Source organism: Neopelma chrysocephalum, unplaced genomic scaffold (genome assembly GCF_003984885.1).
Source record: "Neopelma chrysocephalum unplaced genomic scaffold, ASM398488v2 Primary Assembly neopelma1_101, whole genome shotgun sequence".
Lineage (NCBI taxonomy): Eukaryota > Metazoa > Chordata > Aves > Passeriformes > Pipridae > Neopelma > Neopelma chrysocephalum.
In genome coordinates this window covers 942,452-964,067 of record NW_020897764.1, presented here as the reverse complement: position 1 = coordinate 964,067, position 21,616 = coordinate 942,452, and the positions used below count along the sequence as shown (strand labels likewise).

Below are 21,616 nucleotides of genomic sequence, written 5' to 3'. Positions count from 1 at the left end.
GATTTTTTTTTAGTAAATATGATTTAAAAACATCATGAGTAACAGATTAATTCAGAGCATATTATTGACATCCTTCAGCATTGATTCCGACATATGACTGGCTGCTTAGTTGGAGGGTCTCCAAAGGATGTTAATATTAGTCTTCATCCACGGACAATAAAAATTACCGAAACGAACAGCTCAGATGTACACATCTAACTCTTAAACGCCTAAATCAGGTTAGCAGAATATCCCAAAATTTCCAAGGACCCCTAATCACAAATACACCTCTCCAGAAGCCAAAGCAAGTGTAGCAGCACCTCCCCAGTCCCTCTCCCTGGGGTGTTGCTCACCTCGGACCTTCAGCTGTGCTGCCGACGTGTGCTCCCCGACCTTGAAGCTGATGGACCCGCAGTCTTCCAGGGTCACCTTCCTCAGGATCAGACTGTGACGTGTCCCCTGGACTCTGATCTCGTTCATCTCGTTGGATTGCAGGGGCACATCCCCCAGGAACCACTTGGCATCCTGGGTTGTTTCCCGGGAAAGCCTGCACTCGAACACCGCGTCCTCCCCTTCGTATGAGGTGACGTCCTTCAGCATCTCCACTATGGTCACTGCTGGTTCTTTATGGAAAGGTCAACAGAGTTTGGTGTCTACTTTCAAGTGATGCTTCCTGGGTTAAACATTTTGTTCTGCTCTTCCTTGACAGGACTATGCTATTGTTATTTGAAGCCCTAAATACTAAATCTGGTGGTGTTCAGCCTGGAGAGGAGAAGGCTTTGGGGAGACCTCATTGCCTTCCAAGACCTCAAGGAGGGTCATAAAAAGGAGGGAGAGGGACTTTTTATATGGGCAGGTAGTGACAGGACAAGGGCAATGGTTTTAAACCAAAAAAAGACAGGTTTAGATAAGATGTTAGAAAGAAATTCTTCCCTGTGAGGGTGGTGAGGCCCTGGCACAGGTTGCCCAGAGAAATTGTGGCTGCCCCATCCCTGGAAGTGTTCAAGGAAAGGCTGGATGGGGCCCTGAGCAACCTGATCTAGTGGGTGGCATCCCTGACCATGGCAGGGTTGTTGGAATTAAATGTTCTTCAAGGTTCCTTCCAACCCAAACCATTCTGTGGCTCTACGATTCTAAACCTATGGTAATGTAGGTACACAGGCATTGTAGTAACATGTTACAACCTTACAGATCCATGATTTAGGTATGTGTGCATATATATTATGCACATATAGTCTAAAAAGTATGCATCTTATACTGCATTATGCATATAATAAATATATAAGGACCCTGAGATTAGCTCAGTTGGTCAGAGCATGGTGCTATATAATATCAAGGTCATGCATTTGATCCCTCTATGAGCCATTCACTTAAGAGTTAGACTTGATGATCCTTGTGGGTCCCTTCCAACTCAGAATATTCTGTGATAACGAATGCATAATATATATATTTATAATTCAATCTATATATTGGGAAAGCATTGTCAACAAATTTCAGTGGGTGACATTACCATAATCAGTGACTGAAGACCCATTTCTGATTCCCTGGAGATAACTGACCCAGTCCTCATCCCTCTGAAACCACTCATCTCTGACATCCCCACCATTCAGTTTGGGCACAGGACAACGTTTAGATGCCAGATTATTAAACAAACACGCCCCTGCTGTGACACCAGGCTCTGCTCAGCTCTCCCACACCCCAAAGCCCCACCTTTCAGGTGCACCACGGCCGTGGTTTGCTGGTCCCCTGTGTCACAGGTGTATTCCCCGGCGTCAGCTGCGCTCAGGTTGTGGATGGTCAGCTCAGCCACGGGCCCGGCCTGACGCATCTTGAATTTGTCACTTGGTCTCAGCACAGCCCCGCCCTTCTTCCACTGCACTGTGGTGTTTGATCTCGACACCTCGCAGCTCAGAGTGATGGTGCCACCTTCTTCAGCCTGTTGGTTCTGCAGTGGTTGTGTGAAGGTTACAGGCAAAGCTGAACCAGGACAAATAAGAGGGAGAAAAATTATGTTTCAATGGCTGTGTCACTAAGTCTTGTGTTTGATAAAACTCTGGTGCCATTCCACATTTGGTTCAAACTCAATTCCAAAATTACTTTAAAACTGAAACAAGGAATGGCAGAAAGTGCTGGTTTTCCAGGAGCTCTAAGCACTCTGCACTCCTGGAGAGTCACTGGACACACCAAGTACCTCTAGGATTATGCTCCTTCTTACACTGGAATGGTCATGGATACAGAGTCTCGAGAATCTAAGTGCATGTCTCTCCAGATGGGTACCAAAGCCACAACTCCTGGCCTAAATTCTTGGGTATCTGGGAGAAACATCTTTATATAATGCCCCTTGTTTAAAACCTGGACCCAGCAGAGAAATGAACCCTGGAAGCCTCTGCACTCATGTTGTCACTGATGGGTCACGATGGAGTTTTGATGGGTTGATTTATGATGTCCCACATGTTTAGCTCCTTGAGTACAGTTCCCTGGAATTACCTCAGTGGCTCCACATTTATGAGTTGTTATTTACAAGGGGAGGAGGTTGTGCTCCAGGAATCAGAGGGAATTCACAGGAACTGAGTGTCAGACACTTATAAAAGGAGAGAGATCTGAAGGTCTTTGTAGGTGATGTGGGAATGGATGGTGTATTTTATGGGATGGATGGGGAACAACTGGATCAAGGCTGGAGGGTGACTGTAGAGCCTTCCTGGGTTTGGAATTTTTTTCAAGGAGTGCTGGAGTGGCTGAGACCACACACAGAGACACACAAACAGGCAACCACCACCAGGGGATCTGCTCAGAGCACTGATATTCTGGTCTCACCAACTCCTGGCATTAGTGTGATAGCAGGCAGGTGAGTGTCCTTAACAGGAGAATACTCAAGGGATATTCCAAAAGACAGTAATTCACAATAATACTCTGGATACTCTTTGCTTCTGCTGATCTTGTATCTCAGAAAAACCACCTTAGCGCTGTATTTATATCTGCTTAGATTTGGAAAAACTGATATATTGCCACATTACACCTATTTTCAGACCTTTGGCACTAGAAATGCTGCTTGTCAGCTGGAGCTGAGTGCCCAAGTTGGAACAATGTCACGCTTGAGCATCATTTTCTGAGGTAGAACTACAGCTCAAGGGACACTTAGGCATCAAAAATGGTCTTATTCTTATTTTAACTCCAGCCTTGGTTTTCTGAGTGACCAGAAACAGGCCCTTGGGTCTCAGATTGTGGAATTAGTTACTGCACTTTGGGTCCCTCCATTTTCTTTGCTCAGGACACCACAGGACTTAACCAAAAGCAAAAGGTCTCAGCTGCTTTATGCCAGCAAAGGACATCTGAAGTCAAGGAGAGTCCATAGAACCCTCTTGGTAGAGTCAAACTGAGGAAGTGGAGCAAGTTTCTCATCTTAAAACAACCCACCTTTAACAGTCACAGTGGCCGTCGTTTGTTCGTTTCCATTATCACAGGTGTATTTGCCAGAGTCTTCTGGGTTTAAGTGAAAAATCTTCAAGGTGTGGACTGTTCCTTCCTGCCTGATTTCGTACTTGGAGCTCGGGGAGATCACCTGAGTGCCCTTCTTCCACTTCACCTGAGCGTTGGGCTGGGAGACCCGGCAGCTGAGCACGGCTGTGTCTTCCTCCTGCAGCTCCAGGCTCTGCAGTTTCTCCTTAAATACTGGAGGTGGCACTGAAATTACGAACACAGCAAAGGCATTTCCAGGCATCTTTGTCTCTTTTCCCTGTGGTGTTAAAGCCACAGCTGAATGGTTAAGCATTATTAAAAAAAACAACTTCGATTTCGACTGAGGGGTTAAAACAAGATTCAAAGAGAAGGATGTTGGATTGAGAATTTCTGCAAAATAATGTTTGGAGAAAGAAAGACACCAAAGAAGGAAAAAAAAGATCTGAGCAATGTGGTCTGTTGAAGATGTCCCCGCTCAATGCAGGAGGGTTGGGCTAGATGGCCTTTAAAGGTCCCTTCAAACCCAAACCATTCTGTTTCTAAGAGGGAGAATGGAAGCAGTGAAAATTCCAGGTTTTTCAATCCAACTACTGAGGCCAACACAGGAATTTCTTTAGGAACCAGCTAGCTTCAGGACCCTGGTGACATATTCACTGTCTGTCCATGGTGACTGCTGTCTATGAGACCACACCAGTACTTCACGTGTGCTCTGAAGCACTGACATGACCTAAAAAGGGGCGAATTATGGACGTGAATTTACTGTCAGCATAAGCAAAACATCAGCTGTCCTCACTGATCCTGTCCCACACCACACAGAGACTTTACCTTTCACCGTGAGCTCTGCCGTGGACGTGTGACGTCCCACCCGGAAGGTGACGGTGCCGATGTCCTGCTCAGTCACCTTCCTCAGGGTCAGGGTGTGAACCTTCCCTTTTTCCACCGAGATCTCGTTCATCTCGTTGTTTTGCAGGGCAACGTCCTGCAGCTTCCACTCCACATCCCTGGCGTTCTCGTGGGAAACCTGGCACCGGAACGTGACATCGTCCCCCTCGAACACCTCCATGTCCTTCAGGCCGCTCACGATGGTCACGTCGGGCTCTGCAAACAGTCAGAAACAGGGAATGGAAGGGAAAACATGGATCAGATCATAGAATCGTTAATAAAACAGGTTATAGGGGGATTCTGGAGGTCACTTGGTCCAACCACTGCTCAAGGCAGGGCTGGCTCACAGCAGGCTGCTCAGCACCTTGTCCAGCTGAGCTTCAGGTATCTCCAAGGATGGAGACAGCACAGCCTCCCAAATCACATCCCAAATTCTGCTTTCAGTGCACTTGGTAAAAGGGCAATTAACTTTTAAAGAGTGGTTTTATCACTTATCCTTTCTCAGAGATACATTACATACTGATTTTTTAGTTTAATGTTTGACACTCTGGGTGAACAAGGCATGAATGCCGGGTGCCAAAATCAGGGTTTTGAAATTTGTTACACTTGAACTTAGATATCTTCATAGAGTAACATTAAAACCTGATCCTTTTTATCATATTTTTGCAAACATTTACTCCATGCTGATGCTCCAAATGTCTTGAGGAGCTGGTTGGCTTTGTCCTCTCAGCAAGACTCACTGGATTAATGTGAGCACAGTTGGTTTGAGTCCTGCTTCTAGGACAGCTGAACTCCTGCAGATCTGTGCAAAGATCACACAGACAGCCCCGCAACATACCCCCAAAGCTGTATGTACCCCAGATCTGCTGGGGAATTCCAAATGAATCATAGAATCCTTAAGGTTGGAAAACACCTCTGAGATTGTCGAGTCCAACCATCAAAAAAAAGCAGTGAAATCTTCATGTGAGCAAGCACAGCAGATATTCCTACGACTGAGGTCACCATCTGCACGACAAATGGTGCAGCTGGGTGTAATGTGCAGAGGATCTACAACATGGAGCAGCCTGTAGAGGTGCTGGCAGCATTTGTTCCACACTAGTGGTCCAAGCTCTGTGATGGCACTAAGGCCAGATGCAGCTGCCATGTGACTGGAAGCTGGGGATGGACCATCTGTTCACCCCCCTGCATATGATGATGTCAAGCAAATATTTCAAGCTATGAGTCACAACTCACAGCTGCTTCATCCTCCCCTGTCCACCACGTCAATCTTTGCTTCGGTGCATCCATTGACCACCAGATTTTTTTTTAGGACACCCTCCCTATGCTCTGCTTTCTTCACAATAATAGTGAAACCCTAGAAACGGGGTGAAACTTTAGTTTCCTCAAGTGAAAACCTCCTTGCCCCGAGAAACAGTTCTTGCCTTTCACTGTCAGTTTGGCAGAGGTCGTCTCATCCCCAGCCTTGCAGGAATATTCCCCGGCATCTCCAGGCTCCAGGCGGTGAACACGGAGCTCCCGGAGGGTCCCGTCCTGCCACATCTCGTACTTGGAGCTGGAGTGCAGGACAGCTCCGTCCTTCCTCCACTCCACCTCTGCCTTGCTGATGGAGATCTCGCAGCGCAGCCTGGCTGTCCCCCCCGCTTCCACCTCTTCATTCTTCAGATGCTGCCTCAGCCGGGGTTTGGTGGCTGCAAAGTGAGGAAGAAATAAATAATACGGGATCTGTTCCCTGGAATGCACAGCTCAGCACAAGCGCCTGGGCTCTGATGCTGCAGGGGCAATTTTGCATTAAGGGGTTGTATGATAATAAAACCACTTTTTTTTTTCCTATATTGTGTATACCCAGACAAAGAGAGGATCAGAAACTTCCACAGATATGTTTGTTTCTCTTAAAGTCAAGGGCATCCACATCAAACCTTTTATGCACCTGTTCTGGAGATTGGAAGCTTACACACAGAGAAAGATTTTGACTAAGCAAAACCTGGTACTTTCTGGTTAAAACAGGCATAAATTTCTTCATTTTTATAGAAATACTCATGATTTCCAACACCTAAATGATGTAAAGCTTTAAACTCCTTTCTGGTTTCTCAGTTATCTTTTCAAGACCCTGGACCAGCACCAGTGAGTCTTTCCAAATGATGCACAAATAGACATTTAATCAAGAGGATGTGGATCTGCTCAGACAACAGGTGGAAACCAGAAGGGAATATCCAGTGTGTGTGTGTGTATGAGCAGCTGGGGAAACTGGAATCTCAGTGCTTGTGGTTCCTCTGTCTAAACCCTCCTGTGAGGCATGGAAAACAGTCACAGGTTCTCTCACTCAGAGCTGACCCTGTGGCTGCTTCGTGGGTCAGGTTCAGCCAGAGGATGTAGTTTGAAAGGTTGTGGTTTAGATCAAAGCCACAAGTTCCACCCAACTGTTTGAGACGACCACAAACGTTTCACAGATGGTGCTGGGATGGCCCTGCCTGACCAAATGACCTGCTGTGGTCCCTCCTAACTTTAGCCATGCTTGTAATTCTGTGACCAATCACAGTCATCATTCCTGGTTTGGTTAAACACAGCATTCTCAGGGTCTTCATGGAAAGATTAAATATAGTTAAACTTAAAATGCTTTTTTAAACGATGCGTGATTTGTTTTTGATTCAAGTGAGCCAGGAATGAATGCAAAGTGCTAGAAATAAAGATCTATTAGAATATAAAGGTTTCTTGACTCAGAGTTTCTTGCTTTTGCCACGTCAGAGAAAGGTGTCAGTACACTGCACACTGTGCTTTACAAGCTGAAATAGGAACCCTGTCCCACAAGATCCATTTCTGTGCTCTGTTTATGTCTGGGCACCAGTTTTCCTCAATCTCTTAACTTTTAGAAGGATTCATATTCACCAGTAAATTAAATAACACCATTCACACATTTCCACAAATGCCTTTTCTCCTCTGTTCCAATCTGATGCAACGCTAACCATGCACTCTGAGGACTGCAGTGCTCTGCTGGCCTCCTGTGTCACACGTGTAATCAGAAGCATCCTCTGGCTCCACACTGTGAATCACAAGTTCAGCCGTGCAACCACTTAATTTAATGTCATATTTGGCACACGGGAAGAGCTCCATGGTGCCTTTCCTCCACTCCACTGCCGCGTTATCCTTCGTCAGCTCACACTGGAACTTCACCGCAGCTCCTTCTTCTGCCTCCTCATCTTTGAGCTGCTTTTTGAAAAGAACTGGCAGAGCTAAAGGAGACAAAAAAAGAAGCTTTTATTGAAGCTTGAGTCAAGTCCTCAGACTGACACTTCAGAGAAGATACTCTGCTTTTCAAGTAAGATATTCCTGGGCAGGATCCATGTTTTCTAATTTGCCTGGAGCTACTAGATCTTGCTACATCAGAAGAATCCCATAACATTTATTGCCTTTATTTCCTTTGTTTCTTGACTCAAATCCTTCCCAGGGTTGAATTCTTTGAGTGAACTTATCCTTCAGTTGGTCTAACAATGATCTCAAGAGCTAGAAATTCAAAACTCCGTGGGCAGCCTTGACAGATCAGGAAGGTCGTTGTCTGTCTTCTTACAGGATTTGGAAAAAAATACTTTTTAAAAATATTTAAACAACATGTCAAGTGAAATATCCAGATGTTATGTAAAATTATTGCTCTTTCTTTAATTTCTTGTCAGCCACAGAGCTGGAAAATGTTTCTTATTAGAACCCAAAACTCAAATGCAGCACCGGAAGAACAAAGCATCATCCTCTTCAATTCTCATTAGAACAAAATAAAATCCCAGTATATCAGGTGAAAAGGAAAATATTTATAGAGAAAGAGAAGAATATATTTAAAAATATTCACACTGAAACTGCTGCTTTGCACGTTGGATGGGATCTGCTGCTTTAGGAGTCAGCTCAGCCCACATACCTTTCACGTTTAAAGCTGCCGTGGTTTCCTCATCCCCAGTGTCACAGCTGTACTCTCCTGTATCTTCTAATTTGAGGTTATGTATCAAGAGCTCTACCAGGCATTCCCTCTGCCTCATTTCATATTTCTGGCTGGGCTGCAGCTCCACTCCTCCTTTCCTCCACTCCACAGCACCTTTGGGTTTCGACAGCTCACAGCGGAACGTGGCTGTGCTTCCCTCCTCGGATTCCTGATTTTGCAGGGGTTGCTTAAAAGTGACAGGTAGTGCTGCAAAATTTGAGGGAAACATTTCAAGAGTGTTTTAGCCCAAGAAGGACACAATCCTACCACCATTCTTCAGAAATGATTCCATAATCCTTGGGCTGCAACTCCCTGTCTCGGCAGCATCTTTCTTGAACCATTGTGAGAACCAAGAGTTGAGGACTGACAGTGAAGTTAGGAAAGATCTGGTCTTAGAGAGTGGTTTGTGGCCTGGTTTGTGGTCTGAGGGAGTCAGACTTTCCCATGGAAGTGTCTCCATGTCAACTACAGGTGCTTTAGGCAAAGATCCCTGGGATGTGTTCTCTCTCACACAAACCCTTGTTCCTTAAGAGAGGTCTGTGAGTTTGCAATACTAAGCAAAGAGTATTTTTTTGCCCAAATAGAGTTTGTATAAACATAGAGTGATCAAACTGATATTCAAAACACAGTAACTGATAAATTAGAGAGGAAATTCAGACTTCAGGCAAGGTCTTGCTCTGAATGGTAGAAGAAGGGGTGGAGGAACGCTTACACCTGAAGTTCAAAGCCTTCAGTAATAACAGAGCACAGTCACCTGTCACAGAAATCCTTTATCCCCTAATTGTTGCTTCTCTTATCATCCCTTATGCCATTCCCATACCCAGCCACAACCCCTGCACTCAGGGGAGGAGAGATCAGCATATTTTGACATCATGACAATGTCCAAGGCCAGGCTGGATGGGGCTCTGAGCAACCTGGGCTAGTGGAAGGTGTCCCTGCCCATGGCAAGGGGTTGGACTGAGATGATCTTTGAGATCCCTTCCAACTCAAGCCATTCTATGATTCTAATAAGCTTTGATGCTAATTAATCACTCAAGATACTGCAAGAACAACCTTTCTAACCTGACCCTTTGTCGTGCCAAAGAAGAACATTTATTCTGGCATGGACCAACAGCAAAGCAAGTAGAGAACACCAAGAGAATCTCCTTCCACTCCACATTTGTTGAGCCAAGGGTCAACACTGTGCCTACCATGTACAGTCACCACAGCTGTTGTCTGCTGGTGTCCAGAGTCACAGGTGTATATCCCTGAATCATCCAGTTCTAGGTCAGAAATGGCCAATTCAGCGGTGCAGCCCTGCTGCTTCATCTCGTATTTCAAACCAGGGTAGAGGGTGACATCCCCTTTCCTCCACTCCACTGGAGCCTTGGGTTTGGTCAGCTCACACCTCAGCGTGGCTGTGCCACCTTCCTCTGCCTCGGTGTCCTGGAGCTCTTGTTTAAAAAGTGCTGGTAGGGCTATAAAATAGAAAAAATGACTTGCAACATTCCGCAGTTGGGGCTTGGGAAAGAGGGAGTTGAAAGAAAATGAAAGCACCAAAAGAGCTTGTTTTGCTGGTGTCTCTAAACCTCCATATTCTACACTCAAAGTACAAGGCTATTTCCCCAGAGATGAAATAGGAACATCTACAGAACAAGAAGAAATGGATTTCAAGAAGTTACATTTTGCCATGAAGTGTATGGAAGCTTAATCTAATCTGTGATCTAAAAATGGCACAGTCTTTCTCCTACTCCAAAAGTAACCAACACGTTGCCCTGATCACTGAAGGTGTTCTGAAGGTCAGCAGGGAGTTGTAAGAACTCAAACTCCCTCTTAAGGCAGGGAATTTTAGGAGTTTATATTCCCTCTTAAAGCAGGGAATTTTGAGAGATCAGACTCCTTCTTAAAGCAGGGAATTTTAAGAGTTCAGATTCCCTCTTAAGGCAGGGAACTGCAAGAGTTCAGATTCCCTCTTAAAGCAGGGAATTTTCAGGGTTCAAATTCCCTCTTAGGGCAGGCCACTTGCAAGAGAGATTATGATTATCCTGACAGTAACATGCTGAAAAAATGCACTATTTTGCATTGCAATTTCCATTTTCTGCCTGTCTCTGAGGCTGTATAAACGACACTCTCCTGCACACCTCACGATTTGCAATCCTCCTTCAGCAACACTAAACCACCGTTCTTATTTTTATTTTCAGAAAACCTTATGGCTTTTTTCCTTTGTTTTTACCATTGACTGTCAGAGTGGCAGTTGTCTGCTCATCTCCACACACACAGGTGTAATCTCCAGCATCCTCCACATCCAGCTCACGGATAATCAGCTTTGCAACGGCACCATCTTGGCTCATTTTATACTTGCTGCTTGCCTTGAGCACCTCCTGCCCTTTCTTCCACTCCACCACAGCAGGTTTAGTCAGCTCACAGTGCAGAGCAGCTGTGCCATTTTCCACGGCCTCGAGGTCTTTCAGGCCTCTCTTGAATTCTGGAGGCAGTGCTGAAGAGTAAAAGGGTACCACAGAGAGTGTGAATATTCCTTAAAAAGCAAACATCCCGTGGGAGAGGATGGATGGATGGATGATGGTGAAACGCGGAGCCCTGATCCAGGTCAGTGGGACAAAATGGAAAATCTCCCCCAACTTCCCTGGACACTGAGAAAGTGAGATGAACCAACACAGCTGAGGGGGACAAACACCAACAGGGAACTCTTATCCCAATTCTGACACAAGGAGGAAGCACATAAAGTCCAAAGTAATAGGAAAACCCAAGCAAACAGAAAGGGAATGGGAACAGACCGTAACAACAGAGGCTTGGGCAGCTCTAGGGTTTGGAGGACCATCCCAAGGGTTACTTTACCATGCACTGTTAGGGCAGCTGTGGTGCTCTTGTCTCCACACACACAGGTATAATCTCCACTGTCATCCAGGTCCAAGTCATGAACCACCAGCTCCACCACACGGCCTTCCTGCCTCATGCTGTGCTTCTTGCCCGAGGTGAGGACGTGGTGGCCCTTCTTCCACTGGACAGGGGCTGTCGCCTTGCTGAGCTCACACTGAAAAGTGGCCGTTCCACCTTCTACTGCTTCCTTGCTGGTCATTTCCTCTTGGAAAAATGGAGGCACAGCTGAAGGATGCAGGTAAAAAGTGTTACAGACTGAGCACCTCTCCAGGGATGGGTGAGGAACTGACGGGGGGGAAGTTGTGAAAGTTATGGAAGGTCGAGCATCAGCAAAGAAGAGAGGGAAGAGAAGTGAAAATATCCTAGGGGGAATATACATCCTAATCCTTTGGGGTTTATGCTGGCTTCCTATTAGCAAAACTGCCCTGTCTCAACAGATTTACACCTGCTTTCTACCAGTTTCCATGAGAGAAAAACCAAGAATATCATCTCTGAGCTCCTTAGTTCCCATGTGTTGGTGTCTCCCACAAACTTCATGCCTTTGTGCTGTCTTTCCCTACTTATTGAGCTGTTCTACTGTGTTCTGAGTGTTGGCACAGCTCCTCACTCATCCTCATCCCTTCTTCCTTGAGCTATCCTTGAAAAGGTTCATCCAGGACTCAGAGGTTCTTCCAGACCCCAGAGAAAATCTCCAGATGCTGAATCCCAGCCTGTGTTCTTGCCTCAGAACATGTTTTTCCCCACTGAACATCATTCCTGTAGCCATTGCAAGTCGTGTCCTTGAAATAAATGTGGTGACCTTCACATATGTCCCTCTATTAACTAAGTGGGATAATGGGACATTCCATCTCTTTGACAAGGCTGGATACCTCAGATCTAAAAAACTTAGTGTCCCCAGCAGCGAGACTAAGTTAAAATATCCAAGCTAGAAACCAGGTTTAGCCAGATTTGGCACATTTCCCATCTCCAGCACTCTGAAGCTGAAACACCAGTTTTATTTGCACAACAAGTGGTTCTTCCAACAAAACAAGACTGGCAGGAGATCTACAGTCTTAGAAAAACAGTCTCCCAATGGAAATCTGTGCATTAGGACAGAGGTTATGGGCACAAAGCCCAATATAAGCATAGCTCAGTAAAGAAGAAATTGTAACTAACTAATGCTTCTTTTTCCCCATATTACAATGGTCAGTATTGAGAATGCCAGAAAGGAATGGCAAAGAATAAACAGATTTGTGCTTTGGAGAATAAATGCAGGAAAGGAAAGACCAAAGAATAGTGGGTTTGTGTGTTAGGAAAGGAATGGCAGAAGGGAAAGATGAAAGGATAGCAGGCGTGTGTTTAAGGAAAGGAAAAGACAGGAGGATAGGACAGAGAAAGGCAGACTGGGATTTTCCAGTTGGCACAGCCTGCAGGTGAGGAGGGGCAGGGAATATTTTCAAATGGATGGGAGTTCAGTTAATAAGGTTGAACAGACAGGTGTGTAAAAATGAACAGTTATAGCAGAGGGCAGAGGGTTCCAGCCAGGAAACAGGAGGTCGGGATGGCTTTACCCTGGACTGTCAGGACAGCTGTGCTCCGGTGCTCCCCACACACACAGGTGTAGCCTCCTGCATCCTCCTCACTTATTTCATGGATCACCAGCTCTGCCTTGGTCCCTTCCTGCCTCATTTTGTATTTCTCGCTTGCTTTGAGCATCCTCTGGTCCTTCCACCACTGCACTGGAGCAGCCTTGGTGAGCTCACAGTGCAGGGTGACTTCTCCACCTTCTCCTGCTTCCTTGTCCTGGAGCTCTTCCTTAAAGAGTGGGGGCAGAGCTGAAGGGTGCAACACGGACAGATGGTCACCAGAAAACCGGAATTAAAATCCCGATTTCTTTTTCACGCTGGAGATGGTTTCCCCTCATGCCTTTTTTTTTTCTTTCCCCAGCCTATTATAGACATGCTTAGCCATAACCAAGTTTAGAAACTCCAAAAGCATCCTACTTCAAGTGTGATGTGACTTCACTCACCCTAAGGGACAGTTCCCTGGGTTGTCTGTTGTTATTCATAGTGAAAGAAGAAGACAGAAAGACCCAGATCTCAGATCAACAGCACTCACAAATAACACTGCTACACACAGGATTATTTTACCCACACAAGTAGCATTTCTTGGAGGCTGATATTGTTATTTTCTGGGGTTTTTTTAAATTAAAATATTATAGCCCCACCTACCTGAAAGCAGTCAGATTTTAAAACAAAACTAGTCCTAGTTTTAAATTGAAGTTTGAAGGGCCATTACATGTAATGAGAATTTCAGATTCTTGCTAATTTCCCGTTTTGGAATCACAACCCAAAGACAGAACAACCTACAGGAAACAACCTTCAGGAAAACTAATTATTGACATTTACCCACAAAAGTGCCTTGTGTAAAGGGGTACAGAATATAAACAGTACACCCCAAATGCCTCAGGAAAAGTCCATGTCTCAGGAAAGCCCAGCTCCCTGTTTTTGGAAGAATCTGGAGGGGCAGAACTGGATCTCTGACCAAGTTCCTCAAAGCCAAGGACTGTTATTTCATTAACATGGATATTCATCAATGAGAGGAGAGCAGAGATCAGGTAATGAGGTTATTAACAAAAGGATTTATTTATGGGTTGATTTATTTAACCCTCACTTCTCCTCTGTCCAGTTCCTGGGCAGGTGCTGACAGACCATACCTGTGTGTTTTGGAGAAAACTGGGGTTGACTGAAGTGAACCACAGGGCTGGAGCTGGAAAATGTAAATATCCAAGAAGAGGGGATTTGGGCAGAAAGAAACATCTTGTTTTCTCCTTTCAAAGGACAGATTAATAATGACCCCAAAATTTGCCATGGGCGACTCTGTCTCAGCAAGAAATGAGTTATAAATAGAATGAAGAGAAAGGGATAAAAACAAAGACAAGCTACTGACCCAGGGAAGGAACAACTGAACTTCAGATTGATGCCTGTCTCTACAGTTATTTATCAATTTTAATAAGGTCTTTTTACCATGAACTGCCAAGGTTGCTGTTGTCTTCTGGTCACCACACACACAGGTGTAATCTCCAGCATCTTTTACTTCTAGGTCATGAATGACCAGCTCTGCAGTGGTGCCAGACTGTCTCATTTGATATTTGTCACTTGCTTTGAGCACTTTGGGCCCAATTTTCCACTTCACTGGAGCTTCTTTGGTTAATTCACAACTCAGAGTGACTGATGCTCCTTCCTGGGCTTCTTCACTCTTCAGTTCTTCCTTGAAAAGCACTGGCAGGGCTGGGAATGGAAAGTTAATAGGGTATTTAAACTAAGCCATCAGCATGATGAATTCAAATCTGGCCAGATCAGGGGGTTTGGACTTTGAGGTTGAGGTTATTGCTACGATGATCTGGAAAACTGAATCCAGCAGTGACAGTATGACAAAGAAGTGCTGAGCTGACAGGTCAAGGTACAACAGGCTGGATGGGTTCAAGGTAGAATTTAAAGAATTTGTCACAGGGACAGGACAAATCAGCTGGCCTAACAGGAGTCTTTTCTAGGTGTTTATTCCCTTAAACCTACAACACTGGAGTTTGCGTGGAGAAACAGCCAAATCCTCAGCTTCAGACCAAAATTAAATGTCAGGACAAGAAGCTCTCCTTTCCTGCACACAAATTAATCCCTAAGGAAAAGCTGATGGGTGGACACCTCACACAGCCAACAGGGTGTTTCAGAGAAACAAAAAGTGGACAGTCATCTGCATTTACCCTTCACTGCCAGAGACGCCGTGGTGTGCTGGTCTCCACACACACAGGTGTAATCTCCTGCATCCTGCAGCTCCAGGTCGCGGATTTCCAGCTCAGCAAGGCCACTTTCCTGCCTCATGATGTGTTTCTCACTTGCCCTGAGCACTTTGTCCCCTTTCTTCCACGCCACAGCTGCAGCCTTGGTCAGCTCACAACGCAGGGTGGCTGTTTGGCTTTCCAGGGCTTGCAGGTCCTTCAGGCCTTCTTTGAAAAGTGCTGGCAGGGCTGAAGGTCACAAAGTGGGCAGAGGACGTTAAACATGACACGTGGCACACAGATCACAGGAGGGATGGGGTGGTACAGAGGCAGAGAACACTTCGGGGTGAGGGGTTTTCATTCTGGGACATCGGACAAACCAACAGACAGGAAGAGAAAAGCGGCCTGGATACAACCAGATCTCACAGAGAGCTCACAAATGTAAAGGAACAATTCAGCCACAACCAATATCAGTGAGCTGACAAAGAAATGCACAGTAATACAGATATTTGCATTTGTTTTTTTTACCATGCACTATCAAGGCAGCTGTTGTCTCCTGCTCTCCACACACACATGTGTATTCTCCAGCGTCTTTCAGCTCCACATCATGGATAAGCAGCTTCATGACTGCGCCCTCCTGCCTCATCTTGTACTTGTCACTGGCTCTGAGCAGAGTGCTGCCCTTTCTCCACTCCACTGGGGCAGCCTTGGTCAGCTCACAGCACAGAGTGGCCCCTTGACCCTCCGTCACCTCCTGGTCCTTCAGGCTCTCCCTGATCCCCGCAGGCAGCACTGAGGATGCAATGGGGAGAGGGTTAAAATGGAGCAGAAAAACAGCCTCCTGCTGAGGGGAAGGAAAGGTGAGGGTGTCAGTGGGGGGCTGTCCTCAGGCTTGATCTCACATCTGCTTTAGGGATCCTAAAACCATTTTGGATATGGAATTGTTGGAAGGTTTTACCCCTAAATCACAAAGTTAATCCTCACAACGGCTCAATGCAAATTCAGACTCACGGGAACTATGCACAGATAACAATGAACAGGGTGATAAAAGTAATTCAAACCACAAGCTTGTTAACAAGGACATCCAGGTGGAATTGGGCATTACCATGCACTGCCAAGGCAGCCGTGGACTCCTTGTCCCCACACACACAGGTGTAATCACCAGCATCACTCTCAGCCAGGCTCTGGATCACCAGCTCTGCAGTGACATCCTTCTGCCTCATTTTGTACTTCTCACTAGGTCTGAGCACCGTGTGTCCCTTCCTCCACTCCACCGGGGCGGGTTTGGTCAGCTCACAGCGCAGAGTCACCGCTTTGCCCTCCTCGGCTTCCTCATCTCTCAGTTCCTCCTTGAAGAGGGCAGGGAGGGCTGAGAAACAGAGCAGCAAATGTTTTCATGACAAGCAGTTCTGGGCCACCAAACTAAATGAACCTGGTGTTTCTATCTCCCCGTGCCTGGTTGTTGCCGTGAGGATCATCCCACAGAAGGAAGATGCTAATTTGTGTCGCAGATAAAGAAAGGGTCTTATCATTTTTTTTTTAAAGTAAATTTTAAGCAAGTTTTCTGATTGGTTTAGAGACGGATGGAGAATAAACAGCAGGAGTGGGCAAACTCCACGTATGGTCAAAACTGTAACTTCCTCAGTATAATTCAGCGTGGAAAATCCATTCATGAAAAAAATTAAGGAAAAATTGATCATGTTTGAATTTAGGTGTTAAGGATGCCTATAGACATAACTCAGAGTTAGAACAAGATGAAGACTAGAGAGATCTCTTGAAAGTGCTTGGGTAGCAATAAAAAGAAAAGAAAAGGATGATGTCTCCAGTGTGGAGATCTGCCATAATCTTCACACCAGGAAATTCAGGTGCATCCTAATACCCCATCCCTTTAGGAACAAGGAATAGAATAATTCAGAGTGTAAGACTGGATGGTAATGTGCTAATATGTACTCTGGGAGCAGCAGGCTGGGACAACACCTGGTAAGTCTTTGGAATGGGGCAGGAACTATATTTGGATATAGAATAGATATGAAGAACAGGAGAGAAGGGTCTCCAATTTATTCTGTGACCAACAAGAAATAAATCATTGAGAATAAGGATGTGGAGAATAATTGTGCAGACATTAATTATGAAGCAGGAAAGCTCGTGGATTTTAGGACAGGTAATGATGGAGAAGAACAAAAGAAAATTCTGTGGTAACAAGAGAACAAGCTCCAACAATTTGAGAATTGTTACTTATGATCGTGCAGATGCCAACTTAAAGGACAAGGCAGCTTAAGAGAGTGGAAAACTTCTCAAAGAAACAATATTAAGAGCATAATTAGAGACTAATTCACTCCAAGGATCATCAGAAATAGTCTGTCTAAATCACAAACTTTTCAATGTCCCAAAACTCAAGAAGACTATAAAATACAAGAGGTTTAGATGAGTGCAAAAGAAATACTGTTCAATGTAGAGACAAACCCAGAAAGGGCAGGTTCTCTGAATATTTCAAGAAGATCAAGGGCAGTTCCCCATTCCTGATCTCTGTCACCTCCTGGACAAAAGATCAACATGAAAGAGGGGCTCAAAGTGATCTGCAAAATGATGCTGATATCATGGAATCATAGAATTATTTAGTTTGGAAAAGCCCTCTGAGGTCAGTGAATCCAACCTTTAACCCAGCACTGCCAAAGCCAGTAAGTTGATGGTGAGTGACATGGGAAAGCTGAAGTGTTTAATTCCTTCTTCTTTGATATTAAAGGTAAATGATAGTGAAGAAAGTAATAGGAATTCTGGCTAGGATAAGAAACAAAATGATTAGAGAATATTTAAATAGTCTGACTATTCTTAAAGCACCTTGGGGTGATGAAATTCGTCATAGAAGGCACAGGATCAATGAATATCAGACATTAATACTTACACTGGAGAAATCAAAGAGCATGAATGGATGACCTTCCACAAATAAGGAAAAAAACCAGAAACTAAGAGGTGAAAAAGGCCTCACACATTGACACGCACACATTTGGTTCTTGCCATGCAAAACAGGAGTCTAAACTCCCAGGCAGTCAAGAAAGATCCAGGTGAAGTCAGTGGAGTCAGCAGAGGTATCTGCTGACCACATATCTGCTACATAAGGTGAACTGGATACATCCCTGTCTTCCATGGACTGTGCTGACCAGATCTCCACTGACAAAAATGGGAATTTAGGAATCCTCATCAATCTTGACCTACAAGATGAATCCCCTTCACTTTCTTGGAAAAACAGAGAGATGGCAGAGAGAGGATCCAAGGAATTACATCCATCTCAGCTTAACTTAATTCTTTGAAAAACTTGGATTTGCCAAGAGCTTTTCTCTTCCTGAAGGAGTGGACCAGTGCAATTTTTTCTTGACATAGATTAAGCTTCACAGACAGAAAGACCCAGTATATGCTGCACATTATTAATTTAGCAAAGCTCTTACTTTAACTCAGGTACAGGTGGAACTACAGAGGGAATGTGCCACTAATTTGAAAACTACTGTCGAAGAATATTCAACTGTGATTTATACTCACAGTGAAAGAATGAGTTGAGTTCCTCAGTGCTCTGGAATCCAGTAATATTCAGCATTTTCTTTAGTGACTTGGACAATGAAATGCAGAATTGTCATTAATTTTGCAGATGATCCCAAGGTGGGAAAGAAGAGATGGTGAAATCACTTTGCCAAAGTGGATTAAGATATAGAAAACCTCAGTGAAGTAGTGGTGGAAAAACAGGCTGCAACTCAGCAAGAGCAGGTGGAAAATATCCTATTTAGGAATGATCAGCAACACAAATACAAGGAGGAGAACAACAGGCACGAAGGGATTCGGGATTACAAGAGATCCTGGAAAAAATGCAAGTTGAAAAATGCAGCTCTGATGCAAATAAAGAAATCATAATTGGGATGTATAAAAAAACCCCAACAAGTATTTCTTAATTTTTTATAAAATTTGAAACAAGAAGGAATGACAAGCCAGCTCGAGAGAGACTATTGCTGAAATTAAGAAAAACCTTCTGGCTGTAATGATGGTGACCTCGGGCCTGAGGATGGACTAAGTGACCTTTCCAACTCTATTTTCTGTGGTTATATTGGAAGTTGAAGACTGAAGCAATCCCTATGTTGTTGATAAATACAAAGATGAAAAGGTCTGGGCAGTAAAGCAAAGAAATCAACTCCCTGAATTCAGACCTACTGAATTTCCAGGTGTGAAAGAGGCTCAAAATACTTCTGACTGTCCTGTGTTAGTAATAAAAATGAAGTTTCCCATTCTTCCAAGGAAAGTTGTAGATAAATTTGACTGAAGACTGTGAATTATTCTTCCACTATAATGCTGAGTATTCTGCAACACCTGGATACAAATCTACATTATCCTAGGTCAGAGTCATATAGAAAAGGTGCATTGAACCAAAATAAAAAATTATTTCTCAAATCCTAACGCAGTTTGAAATCTAATCATCCTTTTCAAGAAGTATGAATGTTCCTGCTGCTCCACCTCTCTAAGCTCAAGTTAAAAGTGAGTAAAACAGAACAAAAAAAGCAAGTATGTGGCATCTTCAGCCTTTGGCGTGGTGCAAAGCTGTGCACCAACAAGAGCAGGGGGAAGAAAACAGGGAAAATATTAGTGTAATCAATGGAACTGCAATTCTAGTGAGAATTAGATAAAAATCACAATAAAAGAAGAAAATCTGTTATCAATGAAATTAATGATGGCAAGATTAGGGAAAGAACTTGTGTCAGGACTGAGGCTTCCAGAGGAGAAGGGAGAAACATCCCACAAAAATCCCCCATTTCTGTTTCCTTTACCATGCACTGTCAGTGCTGCAGTTGTCTTCTCCTCTCCACACACACAGGTGTATTCCCCAGCATCCTTGACCTCCAGGGCGTGGATCAGCAGCTGTGCTGTGGTGCCTTCCTGCCTCACAGTGTATTTTTCACTCGGCTTGAGCACCTTGTGCTTCTTTTTCCACTCCACGGGGGCAGGTCTGGACAGTTCACACTGGAGAGTGGCTGTTCCACCTTCTGTGGCTTCCTCGTTTGTCATCTCCTTCTTGAAGTGCACAGGCAAGGCTGAGGAGTTCAAAATGAGCACAAAGTGTGACCATGGCAGCTATTCAAGCAACCACTTAGCTGTGGTCTGTCAACCATGTGTGACAAGCAAAGCCTTTCCTAATCAAGCAGGATTGAGGTCCCCTCTGAGAAACATAAAAGAGTGGCTCTAGAAAGCAGGAAAAACACCTTATTCATCAATATGAGGAGGTGTTTTGTTATGGTTAAGTCCTTGACATGAAATGGAGAACCACAGCAAGTCTCAGCTTCTCCAGACCTGCAAGACTGAGCCCTACATTCCTTGGATATTGCCTGCCAGGATGGAAAACAAAGCCTGACCAGAGTGTCTACATTCTATTGGAATACAATTAATTGCTTTAAAAGTTCACAAATGAAACTTTATCTGAGGCATCAACTTCTCTTTTCCTCGAGACCATGAGGGACCTTTAAATGTCCCTTCCAACATAAACTATTCTGTGAATTCTGTACCTCCTCAGACAGTGGTCAGGCAGAACTTGACCCTCAAGTTATTCTGAAACACTGAAAACTGCCTCAAAAATACCTCAGCAACAAATTATCCTCTCAGCTTCAGGATTTTAGATTAGAATCTTAACAACCAATATCACAATTATATGATTTCCCATTTCTTACCACCTACTACTGAATATGAGCATCAAAGAAATGAGTTAATACCAAGGTGAATATCTCAAATTTTTGCCTTGAACACCTGACCTGTGCTCGGTACTGACCAGTGCATTCAGGCATTTGTGTCCAAGCACATATTGCTAAATTCATCAGAAATGAGGCTGCAGTTTCAGAGCTGACACTACTGAGCTCTTAGAAAAACAACTGTTTGAAAACAACCCCTTTGAATTCGTTACGTATTTCCTTTTTCTTTACCATTCACTCTCAGCGCAGCCGTGGTTCTCTGATCTCCACAGCAGCACGTGTAATCCCCAGCATCTGCCAGGTCCAAATCACGGATCACCAGCTCAGCAATCGTGCCCTGGCATCTCATGGTGAACTTGTCACCTGTCCCCAGGGCTGTGTCTCCTTTCCTCCACCCCACGGCGGCTCCGGGCTTGTTCAGTTCGCAGCGGAAAGTGGCCGTGCCTTTTTCCGTGCCTTCCACGTTCCTCAGCTCCTCTTTAAAACGTGGAGGGAGGGCTGAAGATCAGAGGTGAAGAGAGAGCACTTTAAAAATCGAGGGAAAACTGTGTCTTGACTGCTCCACTGAGTTAAAACCTTTTACTCCATAAAGGTTTAGAGCATAAAGTACCTGAGAGGCAAAGGATGATTTCAAGGGGCATCTCTGCCTTGTGCTTTGCAGTGGATCACACTGAGCATGTCACACTGATTAATAATAACTCCAAGAACCATAAAAGACTGACTTTGGACAGCTAGAAAACACCTTATTCATAAGTCAGAGGGGTTTTTTTTTATGGTATGATCCAGGGCATGAAATGGAGCATCACCCCAGTCTCAGCTTCCCAGCTCTCACTGATTTGGAAATCAGTGTTGTAAAACTATTATTTCAGTACTTCCAGGGATGTTTTAAAGGCAGTTTAAGATATAACAACACAAAACTGATCCCAAGATCTCAAGAACTATGCACAGCTCCTTCTTAAAACCAGCTTAATAATTAAAATGAACACTATG

At 44.5% G+C, this 21,616-nt stretch overlaps 1 protein-coding gene across 1 annotated transcript in view; it reads right to left on the bottom strand.

Annotated features, from left to right (window-relative positions):
* OBSCN (obscurin, cytoskeletal calmodulin and titin-interacting RhoGEF) overlaps positions 1-21,616 on the bottom strand; it is a 183,147-nt gene that overhangs the window by 83,230 nt on the left and 78,301 nt on the right. The window contains 17 exon segments of the mRNA XM_027695511.1: positions 333-602; positions 1,690-1,956; positions 3,394-3,660; positions 4,261-4,533; positions 5,739-6,005; positions 7,278-7,544; positions 8,219-8,485; positions 9,469-9,735; positions 10,491-10,754; positions 11,114-11,380; positions 12,706-12,969; positions 14,161-14,424; positions 14,895-15,158; positions 15,438-15,701; positions 16,015-16,278; positions 19,715-19,978; positions 20,858-21,124. Coding sequence (XP_027551312.1) covers positions 333-602; positions 1,690-1,956; positions 3,394-3,660; positions 4,261-4,533; positions 5,739-6,005; positions 7,278-7,544; positions 8,219-8,485; positions 9,469-9,735; positions 10,491-10,754; positions 11,114-11,380; positions 12,706-12,969; positions 14,161-14,424; positions 14,895-15,158; positions 15,438-15,701; positions 16,015-16,278; positions 19,715-19,978; positions 20,858-21,124 — 4,527 coding nt within the window.